The sequence below is a fragment of the Vigna unguiculata genome, chromosome 8, assembly GCF_037176805.1.
Source record: "Vigna unguiculata cultivar grain cowpea cultivar isolate G323 ecotype 2 chromosome 8, ASM3717680v1, whole genome shotgun sequence".
Classification (NCBI taxonomy): Eukaryota; Viridiplantae; Streptophyta; class Magnoliopsida; order Fabales; family Fabaceae; genus Vigna; species Vigna unguiculata.
In genome coordinates, this window is record NC_140799.1 from 1,348,332 (window position 1) to 1,372,036 (window position 23,705).

Sequence of the window (23,705 nt, forward strand, 5' to 3'; positions counted from 1 at the left end):
TAAATATATATATATATATATATATATATATTCGTTTTTTTTTAATTATAAATGTTATTATTTATATATATTATTTTAAATATGATTTTTTTAATTGTTTTTTATTTTTATTAAATTTTTAATAAATTATATAAAAATAAATTTAAATTTAAAAATATAAAAAAATATATAATTTAAAAAATTTTAAAATATTTAAAATAACAAAACTTTAAAGTTAAAAAATAAATAAATAAATATATATATATATATATATATATATATATATATATATATATATATATATATATATATATATATATATATATATATATATACACACACACGGAAGTCGACTTCCGGTATATACATATAAACAGATCTTCACTTCCGTTTATATATATATATATATATATATATATATATATATATATATATATATATATTTCATTTTTTAATTTTTAATTTTTCAATTTTTTATTTTTATTTTTATTTTTTTTTAAATAATTTTTTTAAAATTTATATGTTTTATAATTTTTAATATGTGTTTTTAAAAATTAAAATAAAATAAAAGTTAGAAAATATAAATTTAAAAAAAATTAAAAATGTTTAAAATTGATTTAATTTTACTTACGGAAGTCGACTTCCGTAATGTTTTTTGATTTTCTGAAGTCGACTTTCGATAATGTTTTTTGATTTTCGGGAGTCAACTTTCGGTAATGATTTTTGACTTCCGGAAGTCGACTTCCGGTGATATATTTTGACTTTCGTAAGTTGACTTCCGATGATATATTTTGACTTCTGGAAGTATTTTTGGAGGTGTGATGTCTGTGAATTTCCTTAAATGGTCAAAGAGTATTTGGGGAATTTAAAAAAATTTTGGAGGTGCAGAAAAAATGCTTGGAAGTGTAGGAAGAAAGACCCTCTTTTTCAACTCTTATAACCTGGGCTATAACACAAACATCAAAAATAGGTAATTTCCTAATTTCGTGCACTCCCACATAAAAAAAAAATCCCATTTTTCCCTTTTTAGAATTCATTCGGATTTTGGATTGTGTAATTGAAAGTCAAAATATGAATTTTTTGAATTGCATATTCCAGAAGACAATTTTCCTTAAAATAAAATTTCAAATTGCATAATTCGAAAATAAAAAATAACTTTCAAATTGTATAATTTAGAAGTCATATAATTTTAAAGTGAAATTTAGAAGCCAAATGGCTTCCGGTATCGTTATATCTAATGACATTCTAAATTATATAATTCAAAAACTATTTTTAAGAAAAAATAGTTCCAAATTACATAGTCTGAAATTTGAAGGCCATTTTTGACTTGGATTGTATGATAAAGAAACTATTCTTTAGAAAATAATTTTTAGATGGCACAATTTAAAAGACATTTTGTATTTTTATTAGATTGATAAATCCAAGAGACAAAAATGCATTTAAAAGAAATAATAAATCACATAATTAAAAATCATTTTTTATCTCTCGACTGCATAATCTAAAAGAGACAAAATGGAAAGATTTTATATGAAGATGAAAAAAAGAAGGTGATGAAAGTGCAGGAGAAATTACCATATTATTATTATTATTATTGAGAATTTAACTAGGCAATTATGATTGAGGCATGTGGGAAAATTTAGTAAAAATGAAGAGAAAGCAAGAGCATAACGTGAAGGAGAATTTAACCAAAAATATAAAAACAGAAATTTGTTTTGTGTTGTTTGTTGAAGGTACCAAAAATCCGAGGATGTGTCCTGAACAAAAGTGGTATTAGATATATGGAAGTAATTGTTTGTTGGATGTTGAACACAAATGAAACAATGAATAGATGGATCACACAACATGGTCGTCAATGGCTTCCTGATGTAAAATAATATTTAAAATAATATTCTATTACTACCTTTGCCTTATTAGTCATTTGGAAAGCAAGTAAATCAAAAATGAAAAATTAGGTAACTTAATGGAAAAATACTACACTATTTCAATTATTTAGATTATTTTGTTGTGAAAAAAGAAACTCAAGTTCGTCCAACATCCGTCAATGTTTCTACTTGACTCAAGTCGGTTTTGCAGGATTGTTAAGAATAACGATCGTATTTCTAAAGTATTGTTTGATTTGAAACGTAAAATTTTGTCATGATTTTGTTCTTAAAAGACATATTGAAAGGTGAATGGAGAAAAAAATATTTAAACTAAATTTGATTTCGACTTTTAAACGATAATGAAATTTATTGGATATACAGAACAAAACTATTTATAACATGTAACTCATACTTCTCTTCCTTACCCTCCATCTAGCTATTTCAATTTCTTGTTTAAGAAAATGGTATTTCAATTTTTATTTCTTTCTTCTTCTTTCCATTATTTAGTGACAAGTGTGTTAGATAAGAGTCAATCTACGTATACTTATTTTTTTCGATAATTAAACCAATATGATAATTAATTTATAACATATATTATAATTAACGTATACAGAGACAATTGTGCCACAATTATTTCCAGCATAGAGGACAAGCTAATGTCCTGAGCAGGTTGCAGAATCTATCAAAGATTAGGTTGGAAAATTTGGTGAAAGGGACCATCTTTCTTGCTTTGGTATGACACAATTTTTTTAATCACCGAATTTCTTCTAGAAGAGCTTAATTTTTAAAAAATATGGCAACTTAAAATTTAATTTTGAGATAACTTTCAAAAGTAGTGTATATTTCTTAACTTTTATAATCCAGATTGTTTTTAATTTTTAGGCTTCCTTATTAATTTAATTTCTATACTTAGTTTTATATTTATTTTACATAATTGAGTTTTCATTTTTTTCTAGAAAAATTTAATATGGTATCTTCTGATGTAAACATCGTTTAAGGTGTTACTTATCAAAATCTAGATAAAAAGGAGAATTGAGGTGAAATGGAGGAAATGGTGTGAAGGAAAAGGAGGTGGAGTGAGAAGAAGAAAAAGAATAACTTCAATATAAAAGATGACTTATTTTGACACATGACACATTTTAAACGACGTTAAAGTCAATTTAATGGAAGAGACTAAATTTTTCGAAAACAAAAAAAACCCATTAAATCTTTCTAAAACAAAATAGAAATTGAGTTTAATAAAAAAATACAAAAAAAAATCAAAGACCTAGATAAAAATAAAATTATTAATTAAGTCTAATTCTTTTACCTGTATTGTATAATATTATTATTTTTTTAAGTATATTTTAAAGAAGAGGTGTATGAAAAGAATAATATTTTGATATTCACGTCAATATTATGACAATAAATATGATACTAAATATAAAATAAATGTCTTATATTTTGAGATGATTATTGTAGCTAGTCCGTCTATTATTCTTACAAAATTGTATTTCTGAAGATAAATTCTCATTCTTTTAAGTTTGATTTAGTAATTCTCAAATGCAACTATTGATGAGTGTAAATATGTAAGTCTCATTCTAATGCTAATAGTGGAGAATAAATTTGAGGAGTGACGACTATATTTTGAAAAGTTCTTGATCAATTGAAAGTTAAATATATTGTTCCATTAACCTTTTGTTAAAAAATAACTAAACTATTATATATCATTTTGAAGTTTAGTTATTATAGTAAAAAAATATCTAAAGAAGTTTAAGAAAATAAAAACTTACAAATCATCTTTGAGTTTGACCGTTAATCTCTTCACATATAAAGCACAGTTTCTAGCAAGTGTTTTTACATCGTGTTCATATGGGCTAAAGCATATGGTGAACATCACATAACAATTTTTTTTTTTATCATATCTTGGTAGAAAATGAAATCTTCCATTATTATCCATAGCACACTATTATCACAACAAGGAAGTTTTTGTTTTTATTTTATGAAGAAAATAACACTATTAAAAAACTCATATTTTCTGTTAATTTTGTTTTGAATTTTTTTTTGTAGAAAATACTTATAAATTCTGTTATGAAGAAAAAATTATAGAAAATTACTGTCAATTTTTTTTGCAAAACATTTTGTATAAAACACTTTTCGCAACAAATTTTGTAAGAAATACTTACGAATTTTATAATTTTGTAAGAAATAATTACACACGAAAGAATTACCTGCCAATTAAAATTCTGAAAAAAAAAATAGAAAAATATTTTTTTTATAAATTCTTTTAACAAATTTGCAATAAATTTTTTATGTAATATGAAAATGTTTAGTAATGTAAAAAGATTCTTATTAAAAAGTGGGATAAAAATTTATGGGTAATGATTCACTTACATGGGAGAATCGATTGAAAAGTCAAAAAAAATGTATTAAGAAAATAATGAGAGTTGGTGAGGGGAGAGAGAATAAAGGGTTAGGGTTTGGCTGCCCAATCATATCCATAATGCATGCTATGCTACTCGAAATTCATAAGAAATTAAAAAAAAAATGAAGGACCAAAGTCTCTTGTTTCAACACAATTATATCTTCCAACGTAAATGTCATCATGGTTTATCATGTCCAATAGCAACTAAAACTTCATCAACATTAAGAATAAGACTAAACATTATGATTAAGAAAAACTCAAGAGGTTACTGTTTAAAAAATAGAGAACAATTATCAAAATAATGTTTTGATTAATGTTGTTTTCCTTTTTAAAACATTTTGTTAAATATTTGCTTTTCTACTTAAAAACTTTTTTTCAAAAAAATGCAAATATTAACATAAAGGTATGAATGATAATGAGTGCTAACCTTTTGGTCTATTTATATTTTGGTTTGTAAAAGATCATCCCGCATAAATACCGTAGGTTAAATTGTTTTTAAAAAAAATAATTATACAAATATTATAATAATAATAATTATATTTTAATGTTTCACATCTTTTTGCACTTCATAAATATAATAAAATTGAAATAAACTAAACAATTATTAATTAAGAGCCACATCAAATAAATATTTCTAAGCTTTTACGAAAAGCAAACATAAAAATAAATTATTGTTTAAGCTATAAAAAATTAAAGTAATCAATTAATATTAAAGTTAGACAAGTGCGGAGTGGGTTAGTTCATCCCGTCTCATCATTGACCTACATGAATTTCAATGTGTGGAGTGGGCCTAAGCAGGTCAATAGACCAAAATACTTAGCCCGCCCTCTACTTTTTCTTGCAGACCAACATGCCAGCCTGCATAGCTCACCTTGCATTATCATTTTTAATAAAGAAAAAGTTGAAATACAATTAAAAGAAATAAGAAGGATATACACAAACTAAATATTTACACTATTTAGGCTTTTTTTACATCTTTAGTCAATTATAGGGTTAAATATGTTTTTGATTCCTTAATTTTCAGTAAAAATTGAAATTAGTTTATATTCGAAACTTTGGCTCAATTTTAGAAATGCGTGGATTTAGTCCATTTAATCAAATTTTGTTAAGTTTATTTGACGTTTCAAATGCAATTCTCAGCTAACATATCATGAAACATGTTTGAAACAGTGACAAACTAGCTCGAAAGAAACGAAGAAACACTGCCCACTAGCCGAGTAGTGGAGAAAATCTTGAAGTTGTTTTAAGAATATAATAGGCATTATTGAGGAGACCAAGGACTTGTTAACGCTCTTAGTTGAAGAGCTTGCTTGTCACTTAAGACACATGAGCAATGAAGGAAGAAGAGGGAGCCACTTGATCAACTATTCCAAATAAAGGGAGAAGCTCAAAACACTCAAGGTGGAGGACAATACCAAGGAGGTATAGAAAGTAGTCCTAGTGGTAAAAGCCGCGGACATGAAGAGGAGAAAGAATAGTCCAACCAACAAAATTGGCGCAAAAGAGGACAAGGTCAATTGAGAGGGGGTCGGTCTCAGGCGTTGAGTGCTTCAAGTGTGGCAGGTATGACCATTATAAAAAGGAGTGCAAATCGGTTAAGTACTTAAGTTGTGGTAAGGTCGAAAATTTCACAATACATTGTTGATCTAAAAATGAAAAAAACAACAAACAACCAATCTCGCCGAAGAATTTGAAGAAGAAGTTGAGTTATTGATGATGAGATGTAGCCCAGAAAACTTGATGGGGATCCTGGATAGCTTAGAAAGCTTTGTAGAAAGTGTGCAGATCTCGGATAGCCTGAAAAAGGACATGTAAAGCTTGGTGGAGCATGTAGATAGTTCGGTTAAGTCGGTGGAGCAAGTGGAGAGCTCAGATAGCTCAGACATGTGTGAAGACGAGCTTATTATTCAAAGGCCAGAGCTTGTAAGAGGCAATTTGTTGCAAAGAGTTGAAAAGGAAGTTAGAGACAATGTAGTTACAGGAAAGCTTAGAGAGAAGAAAACATGTTTTGCATAAGCAATGTCTGAAACTTGAACAAAATGTTTCAAAATTGCAAGAACAATTGCAAGCTGAGAAGGATTTGAGAGCTACACCGGAGGTACAAGATGAGAAGTGACGACTTGCAATGTATGAAAATATCGGTGAGATTGAGTACAACCGTACGTGGGAATGGTCTGATATCTCAAAAGGAGCTCGACTTTTTTACTGGAACCCGATTACTGACAAGACGGTCACAAGGACAAAAAAAAACCTAGCAAGGGGCAAGTCTGTCAAGGTTAAGAAGAATTCACTCAAAGAGAAGAAAAAATTGGTCACTAAAATAGCAAAGAACCCGACTAAGACTAAATCAGTCACCAAGAATGGAGACAATAAGTCAACCACAATGAAAGCAAAGTCGATCATGAAGAAAAGCGCAAAATCTGGTTATTAATGTAAAGAGCAAGCACAATATAAGAGGAGTTACTACACGTGGGAAGCCGAGATAAAAGAACGAGATGATGAATAAAAGAAACATTTAAGTTTATAGGTGGATTTATTAGATAAACTTAAATAAGGGGTAGTTGAAAAATGAAAAAGATAGGAGTGTTTATTAGTAATAATTATGGAGCTCATTAAATTGTCTTTTGGTCGTAGTTAAATTTAAGACTAAAAGTTTATTAATAGTATTTTGGTATACGTGTATTAATTGTATTTTGGTAATAGTTGCATTTATTTCACGTGGTTAAAGGATTAAAACTAAGGACGTAATATAATGCATGTATTACTCAAAGTTTTACTCAATAAGTCATAATATTAGAGAGTATTCAATAAAGACCGGTTGTCAACAATATTATAAGGTTAATTAGGGTTTAACGAAGAAATTTAATCATGAGTTATGAACCAAGTATGACATTAGCTTTAACCATAAACTTCAAAGATAACGTGTTTACAAAACGTCTTCCTTATATGTTTATTTATTCTTACTTATTTTAGGACTCAAATTCATACATAAATTTATAACCGTTTATGCTCATATTTTTTTACTCACGAAAGTGTTAAATAAATTTAGATTTGTATGTAATATGTTTTTATTTAAAGAACTTAAAATAGGAGAAAAGAAACAAATAAGAATATACATATATAGCTCAGATTTGATTATATATCCTATTTAACTGGTGGACTAACAAAACAAATTGTAGCAATCAACTAGCATCGCAGTAAAATTAACCTCTGAGCCACATTTATCATCACCAACTAATCTTAATCAATTATTTAACTTATTGTCAGCCACAATTTGCATAGTAGTTTACAAAAAGACTACAAGAAGGTGACGAAGGAGTGAGTGAACTAACACACAAACACCTTGTCTTATTATCTTACTATTTTATTTTGATTGACACGAACGATCAAACACTCCAAAAAATTCAGAGAAAAACTAGGATTTACTCATATATGTTGCCACTCTAACGAAATAGGACTTTTGCTGTGTTTTTCTGTGTTGTTACTGCTGTAATTGTCCTCAGAATTTACCTAAACCAACCCGTCGAATGATCATTGCCAGGACCATGTTTTAGTTTTGTTAGATTCTATCCTACAACAAGGTAGGCATCAGATTAATTAACCTATTGAAGTTGAATGTCATATTCATTCACCACCATTAAATAAGTGTTTATTTCGTAAACATGATACTAACACTATGTGAAAATTTGTAATATAGACAACTCTTCTATTTTCTTTAACTTCAACTAAACACAGTCTTCAAAACAAAAATTTAACCCAAACGTCACAAAAGTATAAAAAAAGTCAAATACAAGTTAAAATGTCTTTCACTTGGGACGTTTGAAATCATAAACTTAGTGTTCATTATATATTTACTATCATTCATTCTATTATTTTCGTTACCTGAACGGAGGTTAACCCAAAAAACAAGGGAAGGGTTTGGGGAGAATGAAAATGACATACCAAAAGTGGATAATGTTTTTGCCACATATATGATTGATGGATCTATATTAGGATTCATTCCATGCAGAGCTGACACACATGATCCAGTTGGTTGGTGGACTGTAATGTCTGTATTTTAGTTTGTGACATCCATTTGGTGAACTGTAAAAAGCCTATTAAGCCACAGCTAGGTAGATAAACATATGGTTTTGAGAAAAATGAGAAAGAAGAAATGGAAAATGGGATGAAACTAGAAAGCAATAATTGATTCCATGATGCTAGAGTTTAAGAATAGATGCATAGAATAGAAAGTGGATGTGGCAAAAGAATGAGGAGGGAGAGTGAATAAGAGGTTTTTGTGGGGACATGGTGATTAGAACAAGTACTCACCATCAATGAATTTGAGTTGTATTATTGCAGAGAGCAAGTTGGTGAGTGGACCATGCTGTACAATTACGCTAACTCATCTATCTGTCAGCTACCTTTCCAAACTTTTCGATAAAGATACTCATTCCCATTGCACAAAAATGTTATAATGCACTTCTTCATTTTTAATACATTTTCACAGTAACAGACACCAGAATTAGAACTTATGATCTTTTTTTTTTTCTGCTACCATCCCTAGAAGTTCATTTTTTTATAACTGGGTTGTTAAATAAAAAGTGAGAGTTCTCACAAGATAGGTTATAGATAGTTGAATTCCTAAAACATGTTAAAAGAATAGATTATTTCACTTCGTGAATGAAAAAGACTTTGTTAAAAGAAACAAAATTCACTTTTGCATACTGAGAGATTTTAGTCTCATGACTTTCAACTATGATACGAGATACTTTATCCTCAGAAATATGTAATTTTAACAGATTTGCAAGCAAATTAAAATCCATTTTTGTTTAAAAATCAGCAATGGTTCTTAAGAAATTCTATGTAAGTTTAGTCCATGACAGAAGAATCTCAGAAAACCTTCTTTGCATTATATTTATCAGTAAAGTATCTGTTAGTTTTACTAGTGAATGATCTCAATGAGTAATTTGCATACATATCTTTTCTTTGAATCATGAAATCAGAAGAGAAGAATTTGAGTTTTGTTGCAGAGAAAGCATTGGGGTGAGTAAAAGTGTTTGTGAAAATTTTGTGAGACTAATGAAGTGGGGTATCGGGAGGGCACGTGTGTGAGAAACATTTTTAGGAGTGGTGACAGTGACACAGCTATCATCAACTACAAGTCATTTGTAGAGAAAGTCTCTTGAGTTAAGGACGCGTAGATAATGTGTCTCTTCAAGATAGCAATGTGAATATGTGGCCATAGGATCCATCTACCAACAACACCTAAATCCAGGAGGAAGAAGAAATTTTGAGAATGAATCAGTGAAGAGGTTAGAGAAGAAAGGGACATCAATCATCGTCCATATATGCTTCCATCTTTTTCCACACTCATCAACTTTTTCGCATGCAAACATCTTAAGGGTCAGTCTCTACTTTTTGACCATAAATAAAGGAGATAAATAAAACTGTGTAACATTAAAGACCAAGGACTTCTACATACACTGGTGGTTTTGTCTAATAAAACTACGTAACATGGAATTGGTATAGTGTAGTGGTAGCAGTAGTTGCTTGATTTTGACACTTGGTCTATTTGATCAAACACATTGCTGCACAACTTTCTTTTACGTACTTCCATCCCTGCTGCCACATTATGGTGAATCCAAATCTGCTGCAAACTTTTAATGTGCCAAAGCTCACCCCATCTAATATTATTCTTTGAATTTGAATATATACTATAATAAACTGATATAAACTAAACTTTAATATCATCTGATGCGTGAATGATATATATATAATATAACAAACTATGTTACATGTTAATAAATCTAAGATTTTGAGCTTGGATCCTGACATTCATGGCTTATCAGTGAGTGTGATTCAGGTAAGGAGGGTGTGAGTTATTGTAGATATTTGTGGGAAAAATGAAAACTAGAAAAAAGAAGACAGAAACAGCTGTTCACAGTTTACACTGTGACCAAACCATAGAACTGAGATATTCGGTGCACGTTTGGCTATGAGCCTATGACCGTTGGATTGGTCTTTGATTGACTCAGAGAGTTCATGATGGCAATTATGGAAAAATTAAATATCCAGGTGGGGCCCTCTTGGCTTAACTATTTTTGTGCCAGAACTTGTTAGGTGTGATCTTGGGCATGGTTAAAGCAAGAGAATAAAATAAAAGGAAATATTAGTCTGCCAAAGAAATTTTCTAGAAAAAGTAGCATAGTGAAATCCTACTCATTTAATGGTAACTGAAAGAAGGAATTTGTATGGTGCAACTGCAAGAAGCAGTGAGTGATGAAGATGAAAAGTGGTTTCCATTTAATGGAAGTTGTAGGCTTGGTAGCATTTACATTTGCTTTGAGGTGTGGCACTGCAAAGATCAAAACTTTTGTCTGTGTGGCTGTGAGGAAGTGATGCTTTGCTTGATGCTTGGAAAAACAAAACCAAAAGGCATGAGGATGTGATGCTCATTTTTCTAGTTTTAGTTTTTATCCACAAGCTTTTGTTTTGTGACTTGTAATAACTTTGTAACCTATAAACCCACACAACCTCAACCTCCACCACCCCTCTCATCTCTTACTCTTTTTTCTTTTGTTTTCTTTGTCCAAGACATTGGCTTTGGAGTCCGAGGTACAGTCTTGGAAGGATTCACCACATTCCTCACCACCCTTTGTGTCCTCCAACTTCTCTGCAACATTTCCTCGCTTTCTAGGCCCTTGTCTCACGGTACACGCATCTGCCTCTAAATCTTTGAGCTTTTCATTCATTTCTTTTTTGTTTCTTCCAAATCTCAACATGGGAATCCGTGTTTTGGATCAAGCCTTTGATTCTTGAAACACAACTTGTCTTTCAAGTTAAACCTCCCATCACTGCAGCAACATATATGTGTCTCACTCCATCATTGTTTGTAATTAGTATTGCTTCACGTTCACCGCTTTTCTCATCAATAAATCCACTCAACTCATGCAAAGTGTTGTTATACTTTCGCAATTATTGTACTTGATGTCTGATTTTTGCTTTCAAACAACACAATGGCTGTGATAGTTCTGCACTTATCATAATGCCATTCAGAAGCATACTGCGTGAGCTCAAGGAGATTGGAGAGGGTATCAGCAACATGTATAGAAGAGGGGGAGAGGGAAAACATGTGCATCGCCATGGAAAATCTCACATTGCACCAGAATGTTCTCTACCACCATCCTCCTCTTCCTCCTCCTCCTCATCTTCTTCTTCCTCTTCCTCTTCTTCATCACAGAGTCGTTGGGCTAACTTACCACCAGAGTTGCTTTTAGACATAATTCAAAGGTTGGAAGCCAGTGAAACATCATGGCCTGCACGTAGAGCACTTGTGGCATGTTCCTCAGTTTGTAGGCTGTGGAGAGAGATAACAAAGGATGTGGTGAAGACACCAGAACAGTGTGGTTTGCTCACTTTTCCTATATCACTGAAGCAGGTAATTTTAAAACTCTCTAGATAATTTATACTTTATTTACTTCAGGGTTGGTAGTAAATGATACTAATATCTGATTTCTTTTGTTTTTCTTTTACTTGTGTTGATCCCTTTCGTTTATCAGCCTGGTCCAAGAGACTCACCAATCCAGTGTTTTATTAGGAGAGAAAGAGTGTCTTCAACATATTGTTTATATCTCGGCCTGAGCCCTGGTAATTTCTGTATTCACATTATCCATTCTCCACTTGCAAATAGTTCTGTAAGAATTTCAGTAAAATGTTGAGATTTTTGGGAAACTAAGGTCAGATTTCGGATCTTGAATAAATCACCCTCTGAGGATCTTTTCTTTTGGTAGTTTCTTCGTTAGAGATCTTTGATCATCATGCTATGTTTCTGGTGAAGCGTGTCTTAGTTTTTATTCATGAAACTTTGTTGTGACGATAATAGGTTGGATCATTGCTTTGGCAGGATAAATTCGTGAGAATACAAAAAACCTTGTTTTATCTTGCTGTATATAGCTTGTACTGACAAATGAAGATTCAAGGATATTTGCTATAAATGTAACTGTAGCGACGGTGATGAAATATTATATGATCTTTGTGTTCACAAAATTTATTCTTGATTTGCATATAGTTTTGTTAGAGATTCAGAAAACATACGTGATTCCTCTTCGAATCTATTTGTTATAACTTGGAAATGTACTGCACCAGTGGATGGCATAGATTTTTATATGGACAAAACTTAGATGTAGTTTTTTTTGGTACTTTTAGTCCTATTCTCTAATCAAACTTGAAGTTTCACCTCACAAACTTATATACACCTTTAATACAACTTTTCTATTTCATGGATTATCCAAACTTTAATCTTGATGGAAGAACACTAGCAAAAGCACCTGAGAAATTGCATCTAAGTTCTGTCCTTTTTTTGTTACCTAGTATGAAAATATATTTTTGATTTCGAGACTTCTTTTATGTTCTAGTTACCTTTTGTTTCATATGCTCATCAAATCACCTTATTGGAAGTGAATCACAGTATGCTTCTGCTGATATACGTTTGACTGGAATCTGTTTTCCTTTTCAATTTCTACTCTTTCGTTGCACTTTGTTTGAGAATTGTAATATTGTATTTGCAGCCCTTTCTGGTGATATGAGCAAACTGCTACTGGCAGCAAAGAAGATTCGAAGGGCAACATGTACAGAATTTTTAATATCATTGGTTGCAGATGATTTCTCTCGAACAAGCAACACTTACATTGGAAAGTTGAGGTTAGTCTCACATCTCTGCTCTCATCTTCTGATATACTATTCTACTTTCTTTTGTTGACTTGATCTGTAAGCAATGAACAGGTCTAATTTTCTTGGCACCAAGTTCATGATCCTGGATGGCGAGTCCCCACATGATTCTTCACTTCCATTGAACTGCAAGTTGCAGCAAAGAGTCCATCTGAAGCAGGTACTTCCCAAGGTTGCTGCTGCTGCTGCTAACTACAAAGTGGCCACAGTATCTTATGAACTCAATGTCCTCCGAACAAGAGGACCAAGGCGAATGCGGTGTACGATGCACTTGATTCCCATATCTGCAATCCAAGAAGGAGGAAGTGCTCCAACTCCTTTGAAGTTTACAAATTATCTTAATGAGCATGTATCTGTCACCACCCCCACCACCACCACCACCTCAGACTCAAAAGGAAGTAAGTCAGAAGTTGTTGAGTTTGACACAAATGAGACTGAAAGTACTCAAGAATCAAGCCAGAGGGCAAGGGAACCATTGGTTTTGAAAAACAAGGCCCCGAGATGGCATGAACAACTGCAATGCTGGTGCTTGAATTTCAAGGGAAGGGTTACAGTGGCCTCTGTGAAGAACTTCCAGCTCGTGGCAGCTGCTGAACCATGCCAAAATGTTTCAGCTGCTGAACATGAAAAAGTGATTCTACAATTTGGAAAAATCGGGAAGGACATATTCACCATGGATTACCGATACCCCCTCTCAGCTTTTCAAGCCTTTGCAATATGTTTGAGCAGCTTTGACACAAAACCAGCTTGTGAATGATTGATATCACGACTGGTGCCTACACCATTGTTGTCGATTGTGTCACTCTTCCTTGATATAAAATGTACATATTTTCGTAAGGAAGGAGAGAAGAAGCTGGATCAAACAAACAGCTCTCGTTCTAATGAGTACTTTAATTCTGCATGCACAAGTTTAATCTGTGTAATGCTATCTTTTAGGATTCATGTTTAATGGCAACTCTACTGTAAACAAGTTTGTTAGCGTAATTTCCTCAAGCATCACCCACATAAAAGAACATAACCATCTTCGTAATTTTCTTATAATGAACAACTCAATAAAAATATCACAGAGCATAACATAAAAATGACATGATATATGATAAATTACATAATGTGGATGTTGTTAACACTTATTGTTGTTACTAAGAGTGTTTGTAATTCCACTACACAGTCTATTTTGGATTTTTGAAGGGATACATGTGCTTGTTTCTTCTTCACATTATCTCAATGTCTTCAATATCCTTGTCACAACTGAACTTGCAACTTTGACGGCGACGTTTATCATGTGATTCGAGGGAAGGCCCTCTGATGCTTCTTCCAACCGTGGGCTGGTACGTGGACTTCTCGGCCCGGTTGATGTTGAACTGAGTCCTCTGAGTTTCCAAGCCCGGCTTAGGCTTATCATGGGGCCTGATGGGCTCGGAGGGCTTTTGTGGAAGAGCAATTTGAACACCAGGGTCTCTTTCAGAGATTGAACCATGAAACATGAGTGAGTTATTGATGCTTTGTATGTTGCTGTTGACATATGCCATCCCCAGCTCTTCTTCTTCTTCTTCTTCTTCATCTTCATTGGTGTTTTCTTCTCCATCAGTGGTCACCTCGTTGGTCTCTTCAGGATCACTCTTGTAGGCTCGGTGTATGTGGATTGAATCCTCTTTCTTAGCTGTCTCAGAACCTAAGTGCATTGTGGCTCCTCTATTGTCACCAACCAAGGTTATGACACTAAACTGTTTGTCATCCGTGTGTTGTGAAGGGTGCACAGTGGCTGTTAGTTTGTGTACAAACTTTGTGATATCATCTTTGATGCCCTTTTGCAGTGGAGGAGCCTTTTCAGCACTGGATGAGACAGTTTTTTCAGAAAATATGCTTGAGCTTGAAACGTTCCTTGTTCCTTCATCTGTTGAATTCACAACTCTTGTGTCTTTCTCGATGGGGTTGGTTGTGGCAAACATCAGTTTTCTCTCCACAGTTTCTCGTACTCCATGATGCTTCTTATCTCCACGAAACGTCTTGCCAAATGAATCTTTAGCTTTTGCTGTTGTTGTTGTAGTTGCTGTTGTATCTTTGCCTTTTCCTCGTGCCTTAGAGGTTTCTGGCACCACTTTTTCCTTTTCTTCAGGTTTAAGGGACTTGCTATTTGATGTTGTTGATCTTTGCTCAATTGCTGGAAGCTGTGTGGAGAGATTCTCTGGTTGAGAAGAGGTCTCCAATGACTTGGTGATGGTTTTCAAAGGTGACTTTATCTTTGGTTTTTCTTGTTCTGGAACTGGCTCTTCCATCTTCTCCTTTTCTTCTTGAGGAGTGGTTTCTTCAGTTTTCACGTCCTTTGAGGCCAAAGGAGATGAATAGGGCACAGAAGAAACTTGTTGTTCGGTGTCTGCAGACTGAGTTGAGATCCTCTGTGGTTGAAAAGATGTTTCTGGTGACTTGGAGATTGTTCTCAATGGTGCTTCTACCTTCGGCTCAGCTTCTTGTGGTGTTGGTTCAGAAAAGATCATCTTTTTCTTTTCTTCTTCGGAGGAAGATGATGCGGGAGGAGTGGATGATGCTTCAGCAACAGGCTTTGGCACTTTCAAGGCTCCATTATTTGAGGCCAAACTAGTTTTGGGGGATGAGGGAGCGATGTGGGACTTAGATGGTGAATCTGCATGAGATGAAGGTGGTGAAAGATTTTGAGGTTCAGCTCTTGAGGGTTTTTCAGTTTTTGTAGGACTAGGAGGAGATGGTTCTGAAGGTGGCACCAAAGAAGGCTTAGATGGTCTATGAATAGGTACACTAGTGTCTGAGTGAGGAGGAGATTTTGGTGTATCTCTCACACGACGAGCGAATGATTCAGAAGGTACTGATAGCCATGGGATCCTAAAGCGAAATGATTTACTCCTTTGTGCCATGGATGGTTGATAATATCTGATTCAACAGAAGGAAAATGGGTGATGTTCTTGAGGTGTTCTACCTTAATGCAATGCTGCATGTTGCAACAATCATAGGATTGTTATATATATATATATAAACACAATTTAAGTGTATGTTTATACCTTGGACGTACAATGGGACTTTCGTTAGACTTGATCAAGCAAATTCTTATTGCTTCATACAGAACATTTCACATTGATTCCCCTCGAGAAATTCTCCTTTGTTTCTTGCCTTAATTAATGTTCTAATCAAACGTTTGCCACCCTTTCAAATAACCAATATTGTCACAGCAGAGAAAAGAAATTTCTCTTACCTCTCACAGAAGAAATTCTGGTATATACTTTACCCTTGATATGGGTTATAGAGCTATTGTTTTAGTCATCCGTTCATTCACTTTTTAGGAACTAATTTCAGGGTTCAGTGATTGCATGTAAAAGCAACCAAAAAGTGCCTTTTTTCATATCTTCTTTAAGAAAATAATTCAGAGACAAGATAATCACAGCACAACTTCACGAAGTAAGCGGTTATAGCAAGCTATTCTCTTATCTTCATGGCACTGCCAATGTGAGAAACCAACCGTGTGTGGTAGGGATTTCTTTAGATAAACTATAATTTAATATCAATCTTTGTGAATCCTACTGTGATTTTAATTTTAATATTTAACATATCATGTTAATAAAGATGGTTTCTTAATTCAAATATTCCTTCTTTTTTTGTTTCAAGCAAAATTTTAATACTAAAACAAGACCAGAGTATGGTGTGACGTACTGTAAACTGTAGCTTGCACTGCCTTCTATTGTTCTCGCATAAGAATATTGTATAATTTGAAATGAAAATTCCAACATGCCACAGAAGATATTTGTATATACAAAGAACTAAAGTTCAAAAGAAAAAAAAAATTAAGACGTAAACTCAGAATATGAGCAATGGAAAAAATCCATAAACAAATTCATTCTTATTTGTTACATGGTATGATAAATCATGCAGACATTGCTTCCTATATAAGGCAATACATTTGTAACTCACTTGCAGAGAAAGACCAAAATGTCCCAATTCATGACCACTAAACTATCTCTTACGAGGTGCTCTAGAGACAGGCTTCAAAAGGTTGATCTTAACCTTTGATGCATCGAAACCCTGTGCCTCCATGATCCGACATATTCGTTGTGCATCCTGCTGAAACCCACCATCAATAAGGCCACTTATAATTCTCTCAAAATCAGCTTTTCCTAATTCATCTTTCCTAGATTCCAGTACGCCTAGAATTTGAAGGGCCTTCTTCTCATTTCCAACCCTTGCATACATATCACAGAGACTCACTTGAAGCTTAAAAGGAGGAGCCTCACCCAGCAAAGCTATTTTTCCTAAAAGCTGCTCAACTTCATCAACAAGCTGCAACTTACCCAACCAGTCCACAAGAACAGAATAAGTGGCTACCCCAGGCTCAAATCCATCGTTCTCTAACTGCAAAAGAAGCTCCAATGCATCGTCCAAGTAGTTTTTCTTCTCATAAGCTGCAATCATGCCAGCAGCACAGCGATCATCAGGCTTATACCCAAGTTTTATCATGTAGTCAAAATGGCTTTTTGCCTGATAAGGGTCACCAATGTGTGCATTTGCCTCAATAAGTAGGGTGCATGCCTCCTTACTCTGCTGGAACCCTGCAAACTGCATAGCTAATGAAATTCGGTCAGCTCCTTTAGTATCACCTTGTTGAGAAAAAGATCGGAGCAATGCCATGTATATTTCCTCCGTTGGTTTAATATTTCCTGAATCCATCTCCCTCATCAATTTCTCGCCCAAACTAGGCTCGCCATTATTCACATATGCCATGATCATTGAATTGAAGACTTGGAAGTCCGGTTGGAAACCCAGTCCCTTCAAGGTTTCAAATGCTTCATTTGCACGGTCATGATTGCCTCCCTTGCAGTACATGTGGACCAACACACTGGCCGTTGAAGCATCTAGTTGTATACCATTTTCCCTCATCTTCTTCAACAATCTCTCAACATCATCAAAGCAGTCCTCTTTAGCATAGGTATCAATAAGCCTATAGTAGTCAGAGACATTTGTTTGGAAAGAATCTTCAGCCAATATCATTTCAGCCACCTATGTTGAATCAAAGTAATTCACTTAAAAAACGTGTGTTGCATGAAAGTTCCTACAATTTTCACTAGCAGCATACGGAAACATATCCTTAGGATCATTCCATGTTCTCAAATAGGTAATTCATATAACCACATAACGTGAAAAAAATGTGACAAAATTAAGAAGCTCATATAAGCATTGTCGTGCACACACATACCTTCGAGTACAGACTACGATTCTGCTCTTTCAGGTTGTCAAGCAAATCTATCCATTCCACCCTGCTAGGTTCAACAAGCTCCACAAACTCATTCAACAGGCTTTGCAAAACATCATCATCATCCTCCTTCGACGACAGAATCTTCGACCTAACAACCTTAGCTTTCCCCGTAATTGCCTTCGGCTCCTGCGGCCAAAACACCTGTTCTGCCTCATGGATCCTTTCAGCCACTTGTGCCCACTTGGGATCAGAGAGATCAAGCCCATAAATCTTGTACCTTATCTTCCCTTTCCTCTTGGGAAGTCCAACAGCAACATTTTCCTTCTTCCCCTCCTCACCAACATCACTTTCCTTCCTCATTTTCTCCAAACCTTCGTAGAACTCATGCTCCTCCATCTTCTCACGCGCCCACTTGAACCTAAGCTCCCTAAGCAAATCGCCGCGAATGCCAACTTCACCGGCGAATCTGCACATTTCCTTAACCTCTTCGCACTGCAAGAAGCCCTTCATTTTCTCCTTCTTCCTCTCCTTGTCCATGTCCTCCAACACCATATTGCTCACCTCCCACACCGTTCCCCACAAATCCTCGCTGAAATCCCCCGAACCCAACGACGCCGTTTCAACTCCCCTGCCCTTTTCCATCTCCGCCGTAACCCTCTCCACGATCGCCACGAGCATGCCATCCACGGTGGCCTTGTCGGATTCCGGGTACGCTTCCTTCACCTTCTTCCGCATTATCCACACAAATCGCGATAGAAACTCGTTCGTGGCATCTTCGTCGTCGACGACGGCGTCGTTTTGCGTGGCATGGAGTTTGGGGTCGATGAGGGCGTTGGTGGGTTGGGAGGAGTGAGGGGTGGTGGTGGTGGTGGTGAACGGCGCGTGGAGGAAGGCGGGAAATGAGGCGCGTGAGTGGTGCGGAGAAGGGAAGGTGGCGGAATGGGATCGGAAGATGGCATTGAGTCTCTTGAAGGTGTGTCTTGAAGTGGAAGCTATGGTTCTCCAACTCATGGTGTCTCAGATTGAAATTTTAAGAACCTAATGGGACTGTGTTAGGGTTTTAGGTTTATGGAGCTTCACTCTGCAACAGTAACGTGCTTACTCATCAACAACAACAACAACGTGAAGAAGAAAGTGAAATGAGAGTGTAATTAAGACATAGGCCCAAATTCTTTGTAATGAACTGAGCCCAACATTGTGACCAAAAATTAAATGTAAGTCAAATTCTTCTTACACTTCTAAATCTTCTTCCTGTAACTTAATAAATATAAAAATTCGTTCTAAAGTCATTTAATAAATATATATATATATATATATATATATAAATTTATTTATTTATTTATTTGATGACAAAATTTAGAAGATAAAAATAACTTTTGGATTACATGAAAGTTAAAATTACCTTTGGAATTACACAATTCAAAGAGGTTATTTTTTTTCTTAAAAGAAACTTTTAAATTGCACAATTTAAAAAAATAAAAAATATTTTAAGATGAAAAAATAGTTTTAGATTGTACACTTCTAAAGTCATTTTACTTTTAAATTATATAATTTAGACGCTTTTTTTCTTTTAAATTGTACGATTCAAAAAAAAAATATTTTTAGATTTGTATAATTTTGAAGTTTATTTTAACTTTGACGATTGATATTTAACTTCATATTATTCAAGAGTCATTTCTTAACTTTTGAATTATCCAATTGAAAATACCAAAAGAAAACTTTTATATTTATTAAAGTAAAGGACGAAAAATATGGAGATGACGGAAAAAAATTGCCTAATTGTAAATAATTTTACAACTCTTTTCAGAATTTATTTCTCTTTACAAAAAAAAAAACAATAGTGTTGTAAAATTTAGACTTAATAACAAGATACATGAAAAAGACAACTATTTTGTAAAAAACAACGAGATCCATAGTCCAACCTGAAATAAACTGCAGTTTGAGTTATTTAAATTTAAATATAGTGAAATTCCTAAACTCCAATAAACATGAAAAATCAATTCAAAAATAACAGTTTTTTAAAGAACCAAAGATTTTTTTTTTTATATTTACTCCAATTTGTTTATTTGTTAGACCTTCTGATTATCAAAGATTACTTGGTCCTTTTAAATGTTCTGATCACAAATTCCAAAATGTTCTGACCCTAATTTCTGGAAGGGGTCATTGTTTCTGAGATTAGATAATTACATAAGAACAAAAACTGAATTCCTAAAACTTATTCCACTCTGCTACTCTGGGACAAATCCAATCAATTAGGATCCTAACAAAACAAAACACAAATGCTTGTTTGGAATTCAAAAATCACCTTCTATGAACACTACACACTAACAACAAGCACAAGTAACACAACCTGAAGAATCAAATGATCATAAATCTCCAACTTCATCATTGACTTGGTTCTCACATAATGCTTCTTCAACAACCTCAAAGGATTGATCATGAAAATCATGTTTTGGTGAGTGATCTCCATCTTCAAACTCACAAATGGATTTCCTGTATTTGATCAAGAGATACAACAGGTATTCTAGAAGCTCCTTCTCCTTTGGGTTTGTTTCATTCACTTCATCAAGTTGATTCTTAATACTTGCTTTCTCTACTAAGACAGAGAATGCAGATTTGATCTCCAATCTTGAAGTTGCAATCTGTATAGCTTCAAGTTCTTCCTTTTCCATAGAATCTTCATCTGGGAAATTCTTCTCAAACAGTGAAAGTAGTACCTTCCTAGCCTCTTCTGCAAATTCCAGGCAAAATTTTGCACTCCTAAGGTCATGTAGTATTGCAGATATCTGTATTTCAATTCAATTCCCAGTCTCAGATATTACCAAGTTTCAAAAATCACAAGTCACACTAGTACAAACAAAACACAAATGAAGAATTAAAACTAGAACTCATGCTTGTCTTCTTTATTAATTCTTCTAAAACTATAGTTTTTAGTGTTTCATAAGGAGTAAACTCAAACACATTCATGTTATGCAGAATAACCAACCTTATCAGCCAATGGTATTGTAACTGCACCTTGAATCTCTGTCAGATACAACTCAAAAGCGTTTCTTAGTTTTTGACATCTTGAAAGTATCCTTCGGGATGTGATTGCCTAACCAGTTTGTAATCCAGGTTAGTCATTTCAGACCAAAACATTTCAAAGTATGAACAGTGTGAAGTGTTCAAAGATTATGTATCAAACTAATTTGGAATTGATGTATCAGCATCATCATCAGAGTGAAGGTTTGAAGTTCAAAAAGGGTACCTACCAGGTAGAGTTTACTGCATTTTGAACAATCTTTGATAACTGACTTGGCTTTTGCCAAAGTGAGGTGTAATGAACACAATGCTTCTATCGCTAACTTGCAATTTGGTCTTGCAGATTCAATATCTAAAATTACCAGTGAAATTCTATCGATGAGTCTATGAAGCTCTGAGCACAAAGAATTGTGTACCTGCACAAATGAAAATATGAATGAAGTGTAATCACACCAAGGTTTTACAGAATTTCATCTCTTCTAGCACTTAATAAACAAAATGATTCATCAACTATTTCAGCTGCACTTATTCAGCATCTTGAGAGAGAACCTTACTAACACTGCTATTTCTACAATCAGATGAACTTTTTTCTTCAATCTTCAAATTCAAAGACATAACTTGGTGTCTTTTTTTACCAGAATTAAAGTTTCACAAAGATAATTCCTTGACATAGATTAAAACAGCTTTCTGATTAAAGAATGACACTGAAAACACCAACACAGAACTGTTGAAAACCATCTTTAAATTCCTGAATTCAAAGACTGTTGGTACAAAATCTGATAACTGAGGCACACCCTTTTGCTTAAAAATAAAAACTTGCTGGTGATAACCATCACAGAGATAAGATGGTACCTTATCTTTACAATTACTTGCAATTGGAATCTCTAAAACTGTTGCAGAGTTTCTTGACATGATAAAGTCAGAGACAGAACATGGAATGAGCAACAAAGAGAAGAAGAAATGTGATCATATGCTGCAGAACCCAACAGATATCTTGAGCAGCCGGCACACACACTAAAGAGAAAGACACATTTTATAGCAGCAGCTACATATCTTAATCAATAATTGAGTCATTTTGCAGCACATAAACAAAAAAAATGGTACCTTTTGATTCTTTTGCTCTTGGACCTTATTCACATTGGATAAGACGTGTAAAGAAGGGTAGGTTCTGTAGTTTCTGAAGCATTATTCAACCATTGACCATATCATATTGACGAAGAAATTTAAGATTTTTACAGTAACCCACTAAGCATCACCAACTTACACATGAAAAAAAGTATGTTTTGGTTAGAAATTTTCTTCCTTTTGCTCAAAAGTTTTCTCACAGGTTGGCTCTTGTTTGTTGACTTTTATCTCGGTGTGTGGGGAAGATCCATAAGAAAAATCTAAACCAGGTTCATAAGAAAGTATAAAAATTATCATTTTTTTAATATTTTTTTAGATAACATTCTTGAATTTTTTAAATATCATTGATTACATTGTATATTTTTTTCTTAACTTTAAAATCTGGTTTAGGTAACATTTACTTTATTATATTTGTTAAGCAATGTGATTGGTGGAATTAAACCATGAGTAATAATCATAAGTAGAAGGAAGAGGGTCCACAGAAACATGAATGTGAATGAGAAATGAAAGTGCTTCTAGAAAAGAAAAAATGTAGTCTCTGAAAAATACAAGAAAAAAAAAGGAACGTGGAGGGTCCCACAGGTCAACGTGTGTTCCCTAGACATGGTCGAACAGAGTTGGGAAAATGAAAAATAAAAAGAAAAAAAAATAATTGCTTGCGTGTTTATTGCTGGTGCGAATTTTAGTTACGTTTTAGTTTACTTACTGATATCCAATTTAAATGTTAAATATATAATTATTTTAAATATTGAAAATATTCTTATAATAATATTACTTCAGTTAAATCTATTTTTGTCCCTCAAATTTCAGTAAAATTTAAAATTAGTCTCTTTTTTAAATTTTTGACTAATTTACTACTTCATCTTTAAAAATGCGTGAATTTAATTCTTTTAACCAAATTTTATTAGATTTATATGATGTTTCAAGCACATTTCATGACAGTATTTGAATTGTTTACACTATTTGACACATTTTTGCTTTAATATTAACTCAAATATTATTATAAAATGGGTTTAAAATGTCAAATAAAATTAACAAAATTTGGTAAGAAGAAGTAAATTCACGTATTTATAAAAATGAATAATTAAATTGATATAAAATTTTGAAAAGAGACTAATTCTAAAATTGACTGAAATTTGAGAAAACAAAAATATATGAAATCCATTTTACTTCCATGAAGATTAAAAAATTAATTGATTCTTTTTTCATGTCCGAGACAACTTATTAAAACTAAACAAGTGTGGAACAATACACATAAAATTATGAATATTATCATAATTTTATTTTTTTTCTAATGTCATTAGTTATTGTTTAATCAAAAAATAAATTTGTTTTTTAAAAGGTTGAGTACATCATTAATTTCTACAACCATCACTCATACAAATGAGTA

General features: G+C 33.3%; 4 protein-coding genes across 4 annotated transcripts; 1 reads left to right on the forward strand and 3 right to left on the reverse strand.

Moving 5' to 3' along the window:
• Positions 1-10,380: 10,380 nt before the first annotated feature.
• Positions 10,381-13,938, forward strand: LOC114194298 (tubby-like F-box protein 5). Its single transcript, XM_085665249.1, has 6 exons — positions 10,381-10,662; positions 10,822-10,938; positions 11,257-11,665; positions 11,787-11,874; positions 12,795-12,927; positions 13,009-13,938. The coding sequence occupies exons 3-6, from the start codon at positions 11,273-11,275 to the stop codon at positions 13,709-13,711; spliced, it is 1,317 nt and encodes a 438-aa protein (XP_085521375.1). The 5' UTR covers positions 10,381-10,662; positions 10,822-10,938; positions 11,257-11,272; the 3' UTR covers positions 13,712-13,938.
• An 87-nt stretch (positions 13,939-14,025) lies between these two features.
• LOC114194296 (uncharacterized) lies at positions 14,026-15,911 on the reverse strand. The gene has a single exon (XM_028084424.2). The coding sequence runs from the start codon at positions 15,840-15,842 to the stop codon at positions 14,166-14,168; it is 1,677 nt and encodes a 558-aa protein (XP_027940225.1). The 5' UTR covers positions 15,843-15,911; the 3' UTR covers positions 14,026-14,165.
• Positions 15,912-16,784: 873 nt separating this feature from the next.
• Positions 16,785-19,300, reverse strand: NFD5 (pentatricopeptide (PPR) repeat-containing protein). The gene is made up of 2 exons (XM_028084795.2): positions 18,170-19,300; positions 16,785-17,973 (listed from the first exon to the last, which is right to left on the reverse strand). The coding sequence occupies exons 1-2, from the start codon at positions 19,178-19,180 to the stop codon at positions 16,933-16,935; spliced, it is 2,052 nt and encodes a 683-aa protein (XP_027940596.1). The 5' UTR covers positions 19,181-19,300; the 3' UTR covers positions 16,785-16,932.
• A 951-nt stretch (positions 19,301-20,251) lies between these two features.
• Positions 20,252-22,487, reverse strand: LOC114193597 (U-box domain-containing protein 6-like). Its single transcript, XM_028083468.2, has 5 exons — positions 22,295-22,487; positions 22,043-22,204; positions 21,421-21,606; positions 21,156-21,263; positions 20,252-20,955 (listed from the first exon to the last, which is right to left on the reverse strand). The coding sequence occupies exons 2-5, from the start codon at positions 22,100-22,102 to the stop codon at positions 20,536-20,538; spliced, it is 774 nt and encodes a 257-aa protein (XP_027939269.1). The 5' UTR covers positions 22,103-22,204; positions 22,295-22,487; the 3' UTR covers positions 20,252-20,535.
• Between the last annotated feature and the right edge of the window lie 1,218 nt (positions 22,488-23,705).

Excerpts from the sequence above, each read along its gene's own strand:
- LOC114194298 (XM_085665249.1), top strand. The coding sequence starts at position 11,273 with ATGCCATTCAGAAGCATACTGCGTGAGCTCAAGGAGATTGGAGAGGGT. Across the intron at positions 11,666-11,786 it reads TTCCTATATCACTGAAGCAG|CCTGGTCCAAGAGACTCACC; the intron begins GTAATTTTAAAA and ends TTCGTTTATCAG. Across the intron at positions 12,928-13,008 it reads ACTTACATTGGAAAGTTGAG|GTCTAATTTTCTTGGCACCA; the intron begins GTTAGTCTCACA and ends AGCAATGAACAG.
- LOC114194296 (XM_028084424.2), bottom strand. The coding sequence starts at position 15,842 with ATGGCACAAAGGAGTAAATCATTTCGCTTTAGGATCCCATGGCTATCA.
- NFD5 (XM_028084795.2), bottom strand. The coding sequence starts at position 19,180 with ATGAGTTGGAGAACCATAGCTTCCACTTCAAGACACACCTTCAAGAGA. Across the intron at positions 17,974-18,169 it reads ATCGTAGTCTGTACTCGAAG|GTGGCTGAAATGATATTGGC; the intron begins GTATGTGTGTGC and ends GATTCAACATAG.
- LOC114193597 (XM_028083468.2), bottom strand. The coding sequence starts at position 22,102 with ATGTCAAGAAACTCTGCAACAGTTTTAGAGATTCCAATTGCAAGTAAT. Across the intron at positions 21,264-21,420 it reads AATGCAGTAAACTCTACCTG|GCAATCACATCCCGAAGGAT; the intron begins GTAGGTACCCTT and ends CAAACTGGTTAG. Across the intron at positions 20,956-21,155 it reads CAATACCATTGGCTGATAAG|ATATCTGCAATACTACATGA; the intron begins GTTGGTTATTCT and ends ATTGAAATACAG.